Source organism: Perca flavescens, chromosome 21 (assembly GCF_004354835.1).
Source record: "Perca flavescens isolate YP-PL-M2 chromosome 21, PFLA_1.0, whole genome shotgun sequence".
NCBI lineage: Eukaryota > Metazoa > Chordata > Actinopteri > Perciformes > Percidae > Perca > Perca flavescens.
This window is the reverse complement of record NC_041351.1, coordinates 5,996,412-6,011,411: the sequence shown is the minus strand read 5'-3', so window position 1 is coordinate 6,011,411 and position 15,000 is coordinate 5,996,412. Positions and strand designations below refer to the sequence as shown.

Below are 15,000 nucleotides of genomic sequence, written 5' to 3'. Positions count from 1 at the left end.
GGAACACATCGGAGAATATGCAGGACACTTTATTACGGACGCAATACTCGACACACTACGGAAACTTTGCCTGCATGGAGACCAGCGGTGGTGCTCGATTCCTGTGGCCGGTGAGGAGACCTCATCAGCGGGGAGCGCTGAACGAGTGTGCCGGTGGAAAGCTAACGCTAGCCGGCCACCTGTTCACCGATCCTGCTTGCAAGTGTCCGCTCATTAAACAAACTGGACTAGCTACATCCAACTTCAACGAAACTCCCAACGTGAGTTCAGAGACTGCTGTGCTGTGTTTTTGTTGTTGTGGAAATATTACTGTGGACAATCCAGCCTGCTGCTCTGTCACCAGGTAAGACTACTAGTGGAGGTGGGCTGTGTTACCCCGGACTGCCTGTTGCAGAAATGGGGTGATTTGTATCCAACTAACTGCTAGTGGAGTTTGTGACTGTAAAATGCCGACAATTCTAGCTACATCCCACGCAAATGTACGGCTGTGTTTATACTCGATGTTTATACCACAGCCCACCAAGAGCTAATGCTAGTAGCTATGAGTTAGCCTTCTTTTATTACATGGCTTGGTTGAATTCTAATGTAGAATGCGGTCTGTTATTTCTTGATAACACACCGTTGCTAAGGATAACACACCGTTGCTAAGGATAACACACTGTTGCTAAGGATAACACACCGTTGCCACGGATAGCAGAGCGTTGCCATGGACACAATTCTGTTCACTCTGGAGCTATCAATCCGCTGAAAAAAGTCTGGATAATGTATCAGCTGTGGCCAAAAAAAAGCATGTTTTAAATGTGTAACACCACTTGAGCCACGGTGAAACGCTTTTTCGTGTATATGGTTGAAATGACAATAAAAACACACTTGTTGAGTTGATCGTCTCACTGTCTGTAAAGGGTAGGCGTGGCCTCATACAGGAGCAAAGCAAGTGCATTCTGGGATTTGGTGTCTTATCCATATGAGCCAAAAACACATTTTCTGGCTTATCTCGGCCTAGAAGGCACCAATTTCAATTTTCTTTTCACATTTCTACTACATTAGTGACCCAATTTAAAGACATATTCAGCTTTCCAGCGGTGAAATTTCCCTTTAAGTGTCTTGAGATAACCTCTGTTATGATATGACGCTATAAATAAAATTGAACTGAACTGCTTTTGGAATAAATTGTTTTGTTTTCACAGTGTACACAAGATAAGCACAAGATAGAAATTCACCAACTCATTAACAGTGTTATGTATTGGCTCTTGGCCCCTTCATGTCCGTCAGAGAAAGGATGCGAAGGGGAAGAATGTTACCTCCTGGACGTGTTTGGTTTGGGATGGATAGGCTCCTGGAGGAACGACCCGTGTGGGAGGAATGTACTTTGTGACAGCCATGAGCTTCTGTTTGAGGATGTGCATCGGTCTCCTGTGGCGAGTCACGGCCTTGGAGCCGTGCCGAACGCTCTGTGTCAGGGGAAGCCATCCTGAAACACACAAAGTCTGTTAAACATTTGCTGAGGCTGTTATGCTAACACTGGCTAACCACACACCTTTAGCTCGTCTGGTACGCCGTTTGACTGAAGCGTAGCTAACACTGCTAGTTTTCGATAGTTCTAGAAAACAGGCAACCATGTACTAACTCGTTACAGACAGACAGCTGAAGCTAGAAATGCAGTATTGACTCAACGTTACCCTGTTTCGGTAGTAATTTTACACACAAGGTCGCCGCCATCTTTAGGAGGAAATCGTATGCCAGGAAGTGACGACAGCACAAATGATGCATTCACCGTCATGTCACATCGATTTGTAGTTTTATCTTCGATGTCATCGCTGTTCGGTTTCTGTGTTTAAATAATATCTGCTGTCCACACAATTTTTATGTTTATTCCTAATTAAAGCCTACGTGTGAAAATATGATTTTGAAGTCATGTTATCGCATACATTTTAGTCCGGTTACAAAACACTTAATGTTTTACGTAAAGGAGGATGCGCTGTTACGTCAGCGTCAGTTTGACAAGCATGAGGCGCATACTCCGTGCGAATTTGTTGAGGCAGATCAGTTTATTTGGTAGAAATCCTCCGTCTCATGCCTCTGTTACAGCGGGTCAACAACGCGTCTGTGCACTGAGTTTCTGCAGGAAATCATCGAGTGACCGCACAAACATGGACCTGAGTGACATGAGGAAGAAGTACAAGGGAGATGAAGAGGTGAGTGGCATTGAAAAGACTGGAGTTACCTGTGTTTGGGTGAAATACACTGATTCATATAACTATCCACTGTCCGGTCTATGTAACTACAATGTTGTCATGATGTGAGGTGTGCAAATACTGCGTGCTGTGTTTAATGTGTGATAGCCTACAGCAGGTATGTTTTCATTTTTGACTTTTTGCTAGTACAACCTAGGCCTAAAAAAACCCTCCATGGATGAGTCATTCAAATACACTGACATTGGTTGGCTCAACCATTCAAAGTCTACATCAGGTTGTGTCTGTTTTCAGAAGTGTTTAGATAATTTACTTTAGTACAAGTAGCCTACCAATACCACACTGTGAATATATAAGTAGGGGAAAGGTCATGAACTCAAAACCTTACTTAAGTAAAAGTATGTAGTAAGTAAGTATGTATCAGCAAAATGAATGATCTTAAAGTACAACAAGTAAAATTAGCCTATGTAATGTGCAGTAAAATGGTCCCTGTCAATGTTTTCCTATTATATCTTAATATTTCTGCTGCATTAATGTGCATGTAGCCCTGTTTTCAGCTTTGTGACGATGCCTTTTCCATCTGATCCAAGAGGCTTTTTAAATACTTTATTTAGCTTAAGAAGTAAGAGAAGTTTCTCGACAAACATTCAACATCATCATGTGGAGATACATGGTTTTCACTGGACAGGAAGGGAAAGACAAACCGTCATCTGAAAAGTAACTAAAGCTGAGTGACAAATGTAGTGGAGTAGAAAGTACAATATTTGCATCTGAGATGTAGTGGAGGAAGTAGACAGTTCCAAAAAGGGAAATACTCAAGTGAAGAACCTCAAATTTGAGTTTCTCAGTGCATTGATGTATGATTGATTTGCAGTGCTTTGAGGAGAGCCAGCTTGTATCTCTGGACCCAATCAAACAATTTGGGAACTGGTTCGATGAAGCCACAAAGTGCCGTGAAATCGGAGAGGCAAATGCTATGTGCATCGCCACAGCCACCAAGTAGGTACCACCGCCTCCTGGAAATACATTTATTTTCAGTTTTTCACAAATGTCTAAATTCAGCCTTATTCCTGTTTGTACAGAGATGGACGTCCGTCTGCTCGTATGGTCCTTCTGAAAGGTTACAGCAGCGAGGGTTTCCGTTTCTTTACAAACTATGAGAGCAGAAAGGGTTCAGAGCTGGTAAGTTGGTGCCGTCTGACAGCAATCATCCAGGTTCTTTTGGACCTTTAAAATTCACTAAAAAGGTGACTTTCAAACCAGTTTTTTTTAAGCTGATACTGTTTGTTCATGTTCATACAGTCGTCACTGTCTGAATTCCTGTTGGATCAGTTCTACATTTTTTTTAAATAATGTAATGTTGCTTTGAGCAGAGTCTCAACAATCACGTCAGGATGCCCAACACAGTAGAGCTGAAACCATTACTGGAATAATCAATTTAAGTCATTTTATCTCAGAAAAAAAGCTGCATATTTTCTGATTCCAGCTTCTCCAATATGATGATTTGCTGCTTTTTTTTCAGTTTTTTCTTTTAATTGTAAATTATATACTTTGTGTTTGGCCTGTTGGTTGGAACAAACACGGAATTTGAAGACAACTCTCTGATCTATTCTTTGTCCGCAGGAGAGCAATCCATATGCATGTCTGGTCTTCTACTGGGAACCCCTTAACAGACAGGTCAGCATCTTACTTGTGCTCATCAAATTCTGCCTTATTGATAATGTTTCAATAGATTATCCCACAATAAAAGTTTATACATTAAAATTGTGATGTGCAGATTCGCATTGAGGGTACTGTGGAGCGAATCCCTTTCCAGAGCTCCAGTGACTACTTCCACTCCCGACCAAAGAGCAGCCAGATCGGGGCGGTCGTGAGCCGACAAAGCACTCCAGTTCCTAACCGAGATGTAAGAACACAAACTATACTGTGTTATTATGTAGGTAAATACATAAATGTTAATGGCTCAATTTTCACGGTGTCATTTCTTTTTAGTATCTAAGGCAGAAAAATGCAGAACTGGAGGAGAAGTACAAAGACACAGATGTGCCTATGCCTGACTACTGGTAAAGATTACTTTTCGTTCTTTACATTAAATCAAGCTATAACAGAAGAAACTTTGGTACATTTGTCTTGCAAGATTCCATAAGTCACATTAAAAGCAACTGTGCGACATTTTAATAAATGCACGTGTTCACTTGCTTGCAGAGAGTAAGATGAAAATATTTTACATATGAGAGTTACAGCCATCAGTGGATTAGCTCAGTTTAGCTTGGCATAAAGACTGGAAGCAGGTGGATAATGGGGTGTTTGGTGTTTTTTGCCCCCCAACGTCGCCTTCCAGGCAGCGCAGCAATGGTTATGTTTAGGGTTAAAGTTAGGGTTTGCTACGTTGGAGGTAAAAAACACCATTGAGCTGGAAATTGCTAGCCTTGGTCTGGCCAACCTACCAGCACCTCTAGAGGTCACTCAAGGAAAATTGCTGTTTTACAGGAAGTTAAGGCTGTTCTTCATATTCTAACTGCCCTCTGTTACCAGGGGCGGCTACATGGTCAAGCCTTACCTGATGGAGTTCTGGCAGGGTCAAACCAACAGACTTCACGACCGCATCGTCTTCACCAGGCCGAAGGACGGAGAGTCTGAGCTGGGGGAGTTTCAGCACGCTGCAGAGGGAGGCTGGGTGTACCAGCGCCTGTCCCCATGAGAAACACCTCAGCAGACACAGGAAAAAAAACCTCCCCATCTTCACCCCACTGGAAGTAACCGCTCATCTCTCAGTACTGATGGAAACCATTCAATGTTGATTAAATAGGTGCTGCTGTGTGTAGGATTTATTAACAAGCCAAACGTCATTGTGTCGCCTTGTTTTTCTTGATCTCATTTTACATTTTAACAGTGGTGTGAAACAACCTGACTGCACTGTACAACTTTACATTTTCCACGTATTATGAAATGAAAAGACGCTGTGTGGTTTACAGAAAGAGAGCAAACTCCACCAAGTTCTATCAAATAATGATTGACAGTAATGTTGGTTATTCTGCAGTGTTGTTTGTTAACCTTTGGATGTGTCTTATTTCTTGAAAAGCACAATCTGTACTTGTCTGATGCAACTTTCTGTGGTCCATTTTACACTTTACAGGTCTGTACTTTCCAAGAAAGTTTAGTAAAACTATAGTGACTTTGTAATAGTTACAGGGAAAATGGAGAGAAAGTTCTGAGACAGTTGTTTGAGTTTGCTTGTTTGTGTTGAGTTTATAAGCAGGTCTTGATTCCTATGGAAATTGATTAATTTAAACCCAAATAAATACAATTCCAACAAAAACGGAATTTTATGAACTCTGTAAAGGAAGAATTTCATTGTACAGGTGTGCCTAATAAAGGGGCCACTGAGTGAATTTAATCTGTATTTGTTATTGCAAACTTAATTTTTGTTAAATCGTACGTTTGACTGTCGACAAAGTTTGCTCGATGGTGTTTTAAGCCCCCAGCGTCGACTTCAAGGCAGCGCTGAGACCGTTGACTTCAAGGCACTTAACCCTAACCATAACCATTGCCTAATCCTAGTGCCTTCCACGACGCTCGGGGCTTAAAACACCAAACACCACAACAAAGTTCCAATATTTCAATGTGTAGCTGACCTGCTGAGCCCCTACTTCGGGTTATGTTAACATTTGATTTTAATCAATCAATTGGGAGTATTGAACAACTGTCTCTATTTTCTTTATAATAGTACTAGATTACAAACCAGGAACCTTCTTATAAATTTACAGGCATCTTAGTGTCTTTGTAGAAAATAAGAGGGAACTATAGGTCCCATAAAATAGTGTGACTGAATTATTCTGACTTTAACTCATTATGAATTGATTGTGTCAGTCGTTGAGTGGGTCTTATTGCCTTTTAACAATGAGATTAAAAGAGCTGATGATTTGAATTGTGCCAACTTACTGCCATGTGCGTTATGTATGTCTTGTGTCATTTGAGAATAGTGTTGTTGGGTTATTGTTCACTGAGGGAAGACAAATTAAAAAGAAGTAAATAAACAGTGAAAAAGAGCCAGTAATAAAGTGTAATTTGTAACTGAGGACTAAGTGTATGTTTGGCCAGCAGATGTCAGCAGCAGCAAACTTCAACAAAACAGAATAAAACTCATGGACTCTAAAGACAAAGTAAACATAAGCACTACCAGCTGATTAGTGGATTTGTAACATTATTAAATGTATTGAATCAGTCTTTGAACTGGCGTAAGGATTGACAAATAACGTATATATACAGTATATATATATAGAAGCACGATGGCACTGTATATCAAATGTCAGTGTCTGCTAACTATTACCATGCCAACAAAACCAACAGGTGTAGAAACAGACTTGTCTGTAACCTAAAACCAAGATCAGCACGCAGAGTCGCTTAAATCATTGATCTAAACTTTCAAAAGATTGTGACATACTGCAGCTAAATTCCTGTACAAACACAAAATACTCGTTTTATATTAACTAATCTTCTGACATTTATTAAAAACAAAATACATGTTTTTGCTTCAGGATTATTAATTTATTTATTTACCATATTTGCACAGTATCCACAATATTTCAGACATGAAATCAAGTTTTTTTTTTGTCATAAAAATGTAATTAAAATTGATAGTGGAAGACATTAAAAAAGGTTTAATTCCAAAAATCTATATCCATAATAATAAAAATAAAAAAAAGTTCATTTACAATAATGTTACTGTTCATTCATAAGAATGAGGTTAGGCAGGGTGTGAAGATAAATAGCAGTGTGAGCTCAGAAAGAATAATGAAAATGTCTCAGCCAGGACTCTAATGGTGAGTGACTAATTGTTTGCTGATACCAGTAGTGTTAATAGGTGTGAGTCCATTGGTTACAGTATCTACCTGGGTGTGTTGCCTCGTAACAGGTGTTAATCCACCTTGCACATTGCACATGTAATGCCACATGGTTGTGTGTATTTTAATCCTTCATCTATGCTTTATTTTATAGGACACCTGTGATCAAGCATGTTTTTGTGCTATTTGTCATTTGTCTTCTTTTTATGGTTCTCGCCACTGAGGCTGTGCTCTGCGAACAGACTTGGGTTCTCGGCCAGCGTGGCACGGACCTTCTTCTTCTCCTTGAAGCGTCCTGAGTGGGACACCTTGACGTGGCGGCCCTTGGTGGCAGATTTGTCCACAATCTTCTCCAGCCTGGCGTTGAACTGGCTGTCCATGTTGTCCGGAGGGGGGTTGTTGCTCGAGTGCTCTTTGTTTCCGGTGTTGCTGCCATACTCAGCTGGGATCTCATACAGGACCTTAGATTCTGATTTCTTCTTGCGAGAGAAGGTCAGCTTCCACCAGCTTGGATCAGCCATGGCGCCGACAGAGACTGGACGACTGACCTGCAGGGCACAGAGCACACACTGAAGACTGTGGGGAACAGAACTTTATTGGCAATGATTAGTGAGCATGCTTTAAAGGTGCCCTGCCATACAAAACCGTTTTTACTTGCATTTTTTTAAATGTTAGGTCCATATGTGTTTGTGTTATATTGTGCATGTGAAAATTAACTGCTATCTCCTTTGTCCCCTGAAAAGAAATAAGCAGAGAAATCAGGCCAATTACAAAAGCTCATTACTATTCATGAGCTCGCCCAGTTGGGCTGGGTAAAGGATTCTGACAGCCAGGCTCTCATTGGCTAGCTGTTAGCCAATCAGATTCAAACAGCTTAGTTTGTTGAATATTAATGAGAACTGGCAGAAATCGAGCTGAGTCTTCCTGTAGGCTTTCTATACCACGCTAGAATGGCTTGAAACAAGGTAACCAAGGCATTTTTTCCAGAGTTACAGAGTCCATGGTAGAACTTCAGACATTACCACAAAGTAATGAAATACCTGTGGCAGGGCACCTTTAAAATATACATTAAAAGCAAGTAAAGCATAAGAAGGTTCCTCCTCTGCTTGAAACTTTTTTGTGCCAACACATTTCTGATAATTGTCTCCTTAAAACATATTGGGACAAAGGACAATAAGACCTATTTAAGGAATCAAGTTAAAGCTACAATTGAGGACACCCAGTTGATGTCCAATGCAGAACTGTTTTTTTTTAACAACCTGAAGAGCATACAAATTACTCATGCTGGGTTTTAAAGGCTGATTCTGATATTTTTGTTTAGACTAAATATCTAAATAATAATAATATTAATATTTTAATATTAATATTTTAACAAAAAATGTGTTTCAACTTATAAGGAAGGAATTTCTCCACCAGAATTATCCTAAAGGCTTTGAGACAACATTTAGGGAAATAAATGAGCCAGAGAAACTATTAAACATTGTCCCTTTTAACAAAACTGCACAAATTAGCCTTGGAAGAAGGGATTTACTTAATTTACACTTATGTATGTAGAATTTGGGCTTAAAAAATAGATTCAACAATATTTACTTTCATGTTCCTTCTTGTAAATAAATACACCAAATAAATAAATACACAAATTTCCAGTAAATTAACCTTGTGCAATGATTTTTTTTGTATCTAAATACTATTCCCAATATCAATAGCAAGTCAACCACTCTTAAATGAATACATGAATACAATTTGACAAGAAATGATAAAATAATCAGAACGTTTTACAGTGTTTTTGTGGTGGCTAGTTAGAAGCTTTGGGGAATTTGGTCTTATGACCTCAGTATTATAAATCCAAGCTATTGCTCTGTTCCTGCACAGGTGTGTTTTTTCTTTTTTTACTTTTGTGCAATCACGTTTCCAAGCACTGAGCAGCAATACCACGGTGGCAAACTAAACTCAATTACTAGTAAAAGTACTACATTCAAAATGAATGATCATCCTCATGTACTCGAGGTATTACAAATAAAAGCACTCATTGTGGATTATTTTTATTATCTAATAATAATAAACACAGGTGACTATCACCTGTTCAACTGACTTTAGCAGTTTAGAAAACAGACACTCAACTGTCCTACAGTACTGTAATACTAGTCTCGCTTTGCCAGACCTTCCTCCACAGCGCCGCGGAGGAGGGTCTGGCTAGTCTACACAGCATTCCGTGATGGGAAAAAAACATGCTCTGGTTTATTGGCACTTCTTTAAACCAGTCACAATCGTCCTGGGCGGTCTAAGCGCCATACGGAGCAGCGGTGCCTCTGCTAAATAGCCTCGGGAAGGAACTTGTTTTGGTGGAACGTGTGTACGTTCAAAAGTAGTTTCAGTCGTGCAACAGAAAACTCAGATTGGACAGATAGTCTAGCTATCTGTCTGGATTTACCCTGCAGAGATCTGAGAAAAGGTTAACGATAGTCCTCATAAATCCCCCGGAGTTTAAAATGCCAACACAAAGGAAGCCCAATTGAGCCCTAAATTAGTAAAACCGAGCAGAATTTCCGTCGGCAACGGAGCAATCCCGGAAGTGGAACGTCGAGGATATAGACTATGTAGTAAACAGACGTATGAACTAACAACAGACACTGATTTACACTGAAGTATGATGATGTTTTTAATGTGACATTCCTCGCTCATTATTAAAGTACAATAAGTTCCCACGTATCAGAGAGCACACAGCCACTATGGATGACTTCTTTTCATCATCTTGTTTAGTAGGAGGAGGTGTAACCTAATGGGAGGGGGGGAGGGGACACCTGAACCTCGGCTGATAAATTAATGATCATCTGAAGTGTATCTTCTGTCCTCCCCCTGTGACCTGATATGAAGCGAGCTGTTGTCTTCAGGCCAAACCAGGAGCAGAAACATGTTATATAACAGCAAAGTGAAGGAGACTCTATTGTTAGCGCCACAGAATAACCTCTGGGTTTTCTCTTTATGTGATTTCAAAATGCAGTCATTCAAATCAGTCAGTGCATGTCGCCAGACAGATTATTGTTATTACTCAGCTTTTGTGATTGTCAAGTTTCCTGGCAACCATATCGCTAAAATAACTTCCTCATGAAATGAGTATTGACTCTTTGATGATAAAAGCCCTTGGGTCATAAACAAGTTTATGATATGCTGTATAAAATATATAAAATGTTACAAATAAACAGGCCTTGCTAAATTAGGTCAACTGTAACTTTGTTTTGAAGCTTTCAGCCAAAATATCATTGTCTTCATTGGCAGATGGAGTTTTTATTTTTTATTTATTCATTTTATTTGTTAGGGACCATGTACAATTTTTAACATAAATGTTGCCATTTGATGCATTGTACCAGAGTTAGCCTTAGGCTAATTTACATCTGCAGTCCCTAGTTTGCTCTGAAGGCCTGGAGAAAGCTAGTAAGTGTGAAGTGAAGATCATTTATTTATTTGTAAAGACGACTGTTTCCAATGTCACGATTGATCTTACAGGGGTGTCCTGGTAGCCTAGAGCTAGAAAGATTAGTCGATTCACTAATTAGTCAATTGACGGAAAATTGATCAGCAATTATTTTGATATTCACTTTATCATTTCAATCACGTTTCAAGCTAAACATGCCAAGAAATGTGAGGAGATGCTGCTTTTCTTTGTCTTATGATGTAGTCAATTCCATATTTTGGGGGTTTTGGATTGTTGTTCGGACATGTGATGAAGTCACCTCGGACTCTTGGATATTGCAAGGGCATTTTTCTCATTTTTCTAATCTTTTATAGACCAATCGATTAACTGATTTCAATAATTGTTAGTTGCAGCCCTGGCACACACACCATATAACCACAACGTTTTAGTTGATTATGGCTGCAGACGTTTGTTGCATGTCATACTCGTCGCTCCTGCTATGTTTCCTGTCCGTATGAAATGTCTTACAAAAGGCAAAGAAAATGCCAAGAAATGTACATAGAAAAGTAACATAAAAGCCACTCTTTACAATAAATGAATAAGTAAATAACTTTGTAGTTGAATTTAAAGCGATTTTACTTGTTTAAAAGTTTTGAATGACCTCCATACAACAGAGATTTCTTTTTCATTTCACGTTCCAGCCAGACCACCAAGGTCTTCTACCGATTTTCTCATGTAGGTAAGTAGGCCTACAGCTGAAAGTGCCTTCTGTTTGTACGCCACTAAACTGTGGAACTCGGCCCGGGATATTAGAATAGCAAGGTCTCTCTGTATTTTTAAAAGGAAAGTAAATTCCAACCTTTTTTATCTGGATTTTAATTTTTGAGTAATAGCATTTAGTTTTTAAGTTTTAATCATTTGTTTTAAAAACATTTTTTTTATCCCTGGTGTTATATTTTTGTCTGTTGGGTTTTTTTTAAATAATTTTTTCTTATTGTTGTAGGCAAATTCGTAGTCTTGCAAAATACTTTATTTTTTTCTGTGTAGTTTTTAACTTTCATTTTGTGCTGCATGTTTGTATGAAAGGTGCTGAGTTGAGTTGTTTTTCTCAAATCTTGTTTCTCACAATTGTAAAATTCTTTTTTAAAATGCAGGTCAAACTGGGATAAACTTCAGACTTTGAACTGCAAATGAAACAAATAGTGTTTGGATAATAAATGAGGCTTATAAACCACATTTTTTACAACGCCGCGATTTCTCTTTTACGAGGGCTGACAGGAAGCAAAGCAGCACACTAACCCTCCTTTGGTGTGGTCATCTTATCATGTAGCACCTATGCAAATACACAGTCCATGTCCTTTACAGAAACACTCCTCTTACTCTTATCTGAACCACGTGATGTTTGGCACCTGGCACGAACAAGCAAAGCTCAAAGCACACGCATAGTAGGGAAACAATTGATCGCATGTTGAGATAGAGTTTGAAAAGTAGCTTTAATTGTAATTCAATCAGACATTTTATCATGCAAAACCTCTTTTGCTTGATTATTCTGGACGTTATCTTATATCTTGGCCCTGTGTTGCTTAATTACACTTAACTGTGCAGACAGACACCCAGGTAACAGAAAGTATTTCTGCAGCCACCATCTCATACATCACTTTAGCGCAATAAATTCCCCTTCTTTTCTAAATAGCAGCAACATGGATGCGTTTGAGTCTAAGTAAAGACAGTTTCCTCCATAACAAATGTTTACAGAGCTTTTACATCATAGTGTTGACTTTTCATCAAGCAGTTTCTGCAAACAAAGTAACTAAAGTGGATAAAGCACGTCCACACCATGTTAAGTAAGAGAACATAGCTGTACAATATGCACACATATTTCTTTATCTATGCCATGTTTGACTTAGATGTGACCTTTGAGACGGAAAGCCCTGTTGACATAAAGGAGGCCCTCCATAGTTCTCTTTAATGAGTTACTATGTCTTCTGTTATGTGTGGGTGAGCCGATCAGCAAAGCCTCAGAGATCACAGCAGGAAGGGAACACTGTGGCCACGTTCGGAAATCACTAACCAGCTGCAAAGCCTTTTTAATAGCACAAGAGAGAGGGAGAGAGAGAGGGAGAGAGAGACTCCAAGGGCACTGAGGACTGTGCTGCTCATAATTGAGCTGAAGGTTCATTAGATTCTCAGGTTTCCTTTCTTGTGCCAGCTTCCCTGTTGACCCGTAACATCATAGTTGAATGAGTTGATGAAGAAGCCCCTGGGCGTTCTCCGCCTGGTCTTTAGAATAATGCTAATTTTTCTTTGCGTTGTTTGTTCTGTGCACGTAGAAGGCACAGAACGGAAACTTTATGTGTGCTTATAATGGGACATCATGTCAACAAACCTGATAAGGCTGCAACAATGTTCATGACTTTATCGCTTTCATGACTTAGCTTGTAGCAACTTTTGATTTTGGAAGGTATATTCTCACGCTAACTCTCACCAGCTCAAGCAACACACAAGCAAAGACATCAGTTGATATATCACATCATATTGTTTGTTTATATGATTCAATCTTCTTTTTTACTTCCTAATATTTCTTAATGGCAGACATTGAACGCTGGTCTCCATTTAACTTCAGTAAACCATGTCTGTTACAATTACCTGTAGCTCAGATAACATCTTAAAATGCCTTGTTCTGTCTGACAAACAGTCCAAATCCCAAACATATTAAATAATGTAAGATGAGGAAAAGCAGCTAATTCTCACATGTTTGGCATTTTACAAGTAATCAACTAACTGTTGCAGCTTGTTGGGCTGTGAAAACACCAGAAACAACAATGAATATCGTCCTATGCCTAACAAAGATAAGGAATATATTAGAAAGTTGTTAACAAACCAACCCAATTCTTTAAAGTGTTACTGGATTCAGACTATTCAGAGGCTAATATGTTGTCGAGCATATAAAACCAAGCAGTATTTTTAGAGATATAAAATAACTTTAAAATGTGTTTCTCTTACCTTCTTGATGACGAGCTGACTAATGGAGATTCTCTCAGATGTGAAACTGTCCCGCCATGCTCACAAATTCTTCACCTCCTCTGTTTTATTTTCTTCTTCTCAGGTGATCATGCACAGGTGCAGCATCTCTCCCTCTCTGTCTCTTTGTCTCTCTCTCTCTCTGCCTCTCTCTGTCTCTGCCTCTCTCCCTCTCACCTCTGCACTCTAGCACACACCCCCCACACACACACACACACACACACACACACACACACACACACACACACACACACACACACACACACCTAAAGCCTGCCCCAGCTAAGTGCATGAGGGAGTCAATTGTGCAACCATGTGAGGTCTCTCTTCAGGCCGGCCCAGTCCACAACAAGATTACTGACATCAGGGGTAACGTGAACTTGGGAGGTGAGCAGCTCTCCAAACTACAAATAAATTCCCTTTACCAGTCTCGCTTTAAAACCCAGACTAACAGTATCTTAATGTGGAATTTGGACACAGAATAAAGTTTGTGTTTGAGTTTCTTATCCCTGTTTTTAAACTCTAATTACTTTAAGCTGGAGGAACAAAGAGAGCGAAAGAGATGTAGGCTCTAAAAGATCATCTGAATGAGGTGAGGGCCCGTGACGCTCACTTTGCAAGTTGGGTTTACATTCAAATGACCTGAAATTAGGTCACTCGAGAGGCTCTGCGGTGGCTGTACAAGTAGGGATTGAAAATGAAATGAAGAGAGAACACTGACATTACTGCAATAATGTCAATGTTTTAGCCACGTTCATTTCTAGAAGTTCACAAGGTTTTAAGTTCCTTTGATTTTCTAATGACAGCACATTAGAGATTTGTGTGTGGTCTGTGCCAAGAATGGGATTAATAACAAGAATGAGAAATCAATCAATGACAAGAGAGGAGCTCTGGCGGGCCAATTATTAATGAAACCCTATGAACTTTGTTTTGAGTTCTAGTGGAAATCAGGAGTTTCCAAAGACACCAAACATGTCAGGTTGAATTTTTGGGAAATGTCTATAAAATAATGCACAAGACGTGTGCCATTTAATGGGAAAATGCAGCCATAAGAAAATGCAGTCTTAAACAGTGCAGACAAAGATAATTGTAGCCTACCAACTTTAAAGCTACTTAATAGCTACTTAACTATATTTTAGGAGTTTAAGATGACAGGAGAGTTGACTGTACACATTTAGACACACACACACACACACACACACACACACTCTTACTCCACTGCATTTATTTTAACAGCTGTAATTACTAGTGACATTGCAGATTAAGATTAATAATAAAAAACATGAATATCAAATGAATTATGATGTAGGCTATTATTACAAGCGAGCCAGCTGTATATAAAGTAATTCAAATTGTCTTCACCTTTAGCAGATGCAACATTAGCGTGATAAACACATTGCAACAATATTTATAATACAATAACTGCTCATTTCAGATTAAGATAGTTCAATAAAGTTATCTCTCTATCTATCTATCTATCTATCTATCTATCATATATCAGTCACAGGGGAAAGAAAAATAGTCTACATTT

At 39.2% G+C, this 15,000-nt stretch overlaps 3 protein-coding genes across 3 annotated transcripts in view; 1 reads left to right on the top strand and 2 right to left on the bottom strand.

Annotated features, from left to right (window-relative positions):
* The window catches only part of mrpl10 (mitochondrial ribosomal protein L10), a 9,213-nt gene extending 7,427 nt beyond the window's left edge, over positions 1-1,786 (bottom strand). Inside the window, exons 1-2 of the mRNA XM_028568408.1 lie at positions 1,680-1,786; positions 1,302-1,471 (exon numbers count right to left, since the gene is read on the bottom strand). Of these exons, the coding sequence (XP_028424209.1) occupies positions 1,302-1,471; positions 1,680-1,770 (261 nt within the window). The 5' untranslated portion in view covers positions 1,771-1,786. The remainder of the gene's footprint in view (positions 1-1,301; positions 1,472-1,679) is intronic.
* Positions 1,763-5,589, top strand: pnpo (pyridoxamine 5'-phosphate oxidase). The gene is made up of 7 exons (XM_028568407.1): positions 1,763-2,195; positions 3,067-3,191; positions 3,275-3,374; positions 3,816-3,869; positions 3,970-4,098; positions 4,185-4,255; positions 4,728-5,589. The coding sequence occupies exons 1-7, from the start codon at positions 1,974-1,976 to the stop codon at positions 4,891-4,893; spliced, it is 867 nt and encodes a 288-aa protein (XP_028424208.1). The 5' UTR covers positions 1,763-1,973; the 3' UTR covers positions 4,894-5,589.
* Positions 5,590-6,774: 1,185 nt separating this feature from the next.
* On the bottom strand, positions 6,775-13,637 carry prr15lb (proline rich 15 like b). Its single transcript, XM_028568466.1, has 2 exons — positions 13,452-13,637; positions 6,775-7,584 (listed from the first exon to the last, which is right to left on the bottom strand). The coding sequence occupies exon 2, from the start codon at positions 7,555-7,557 to the stop codon at positions 7,219-7,221; it is 339 nt and encodes a 112-aa protein (XP_028424267.1). The 5' UTR covers positions 7,558-7,584; positions 13,452-13,637; the 3' UTR covers positions 6,775-7,218.
* Between the last annotated feature and the right edge of the window lie 1,363 nt (positions 13,638-15,000).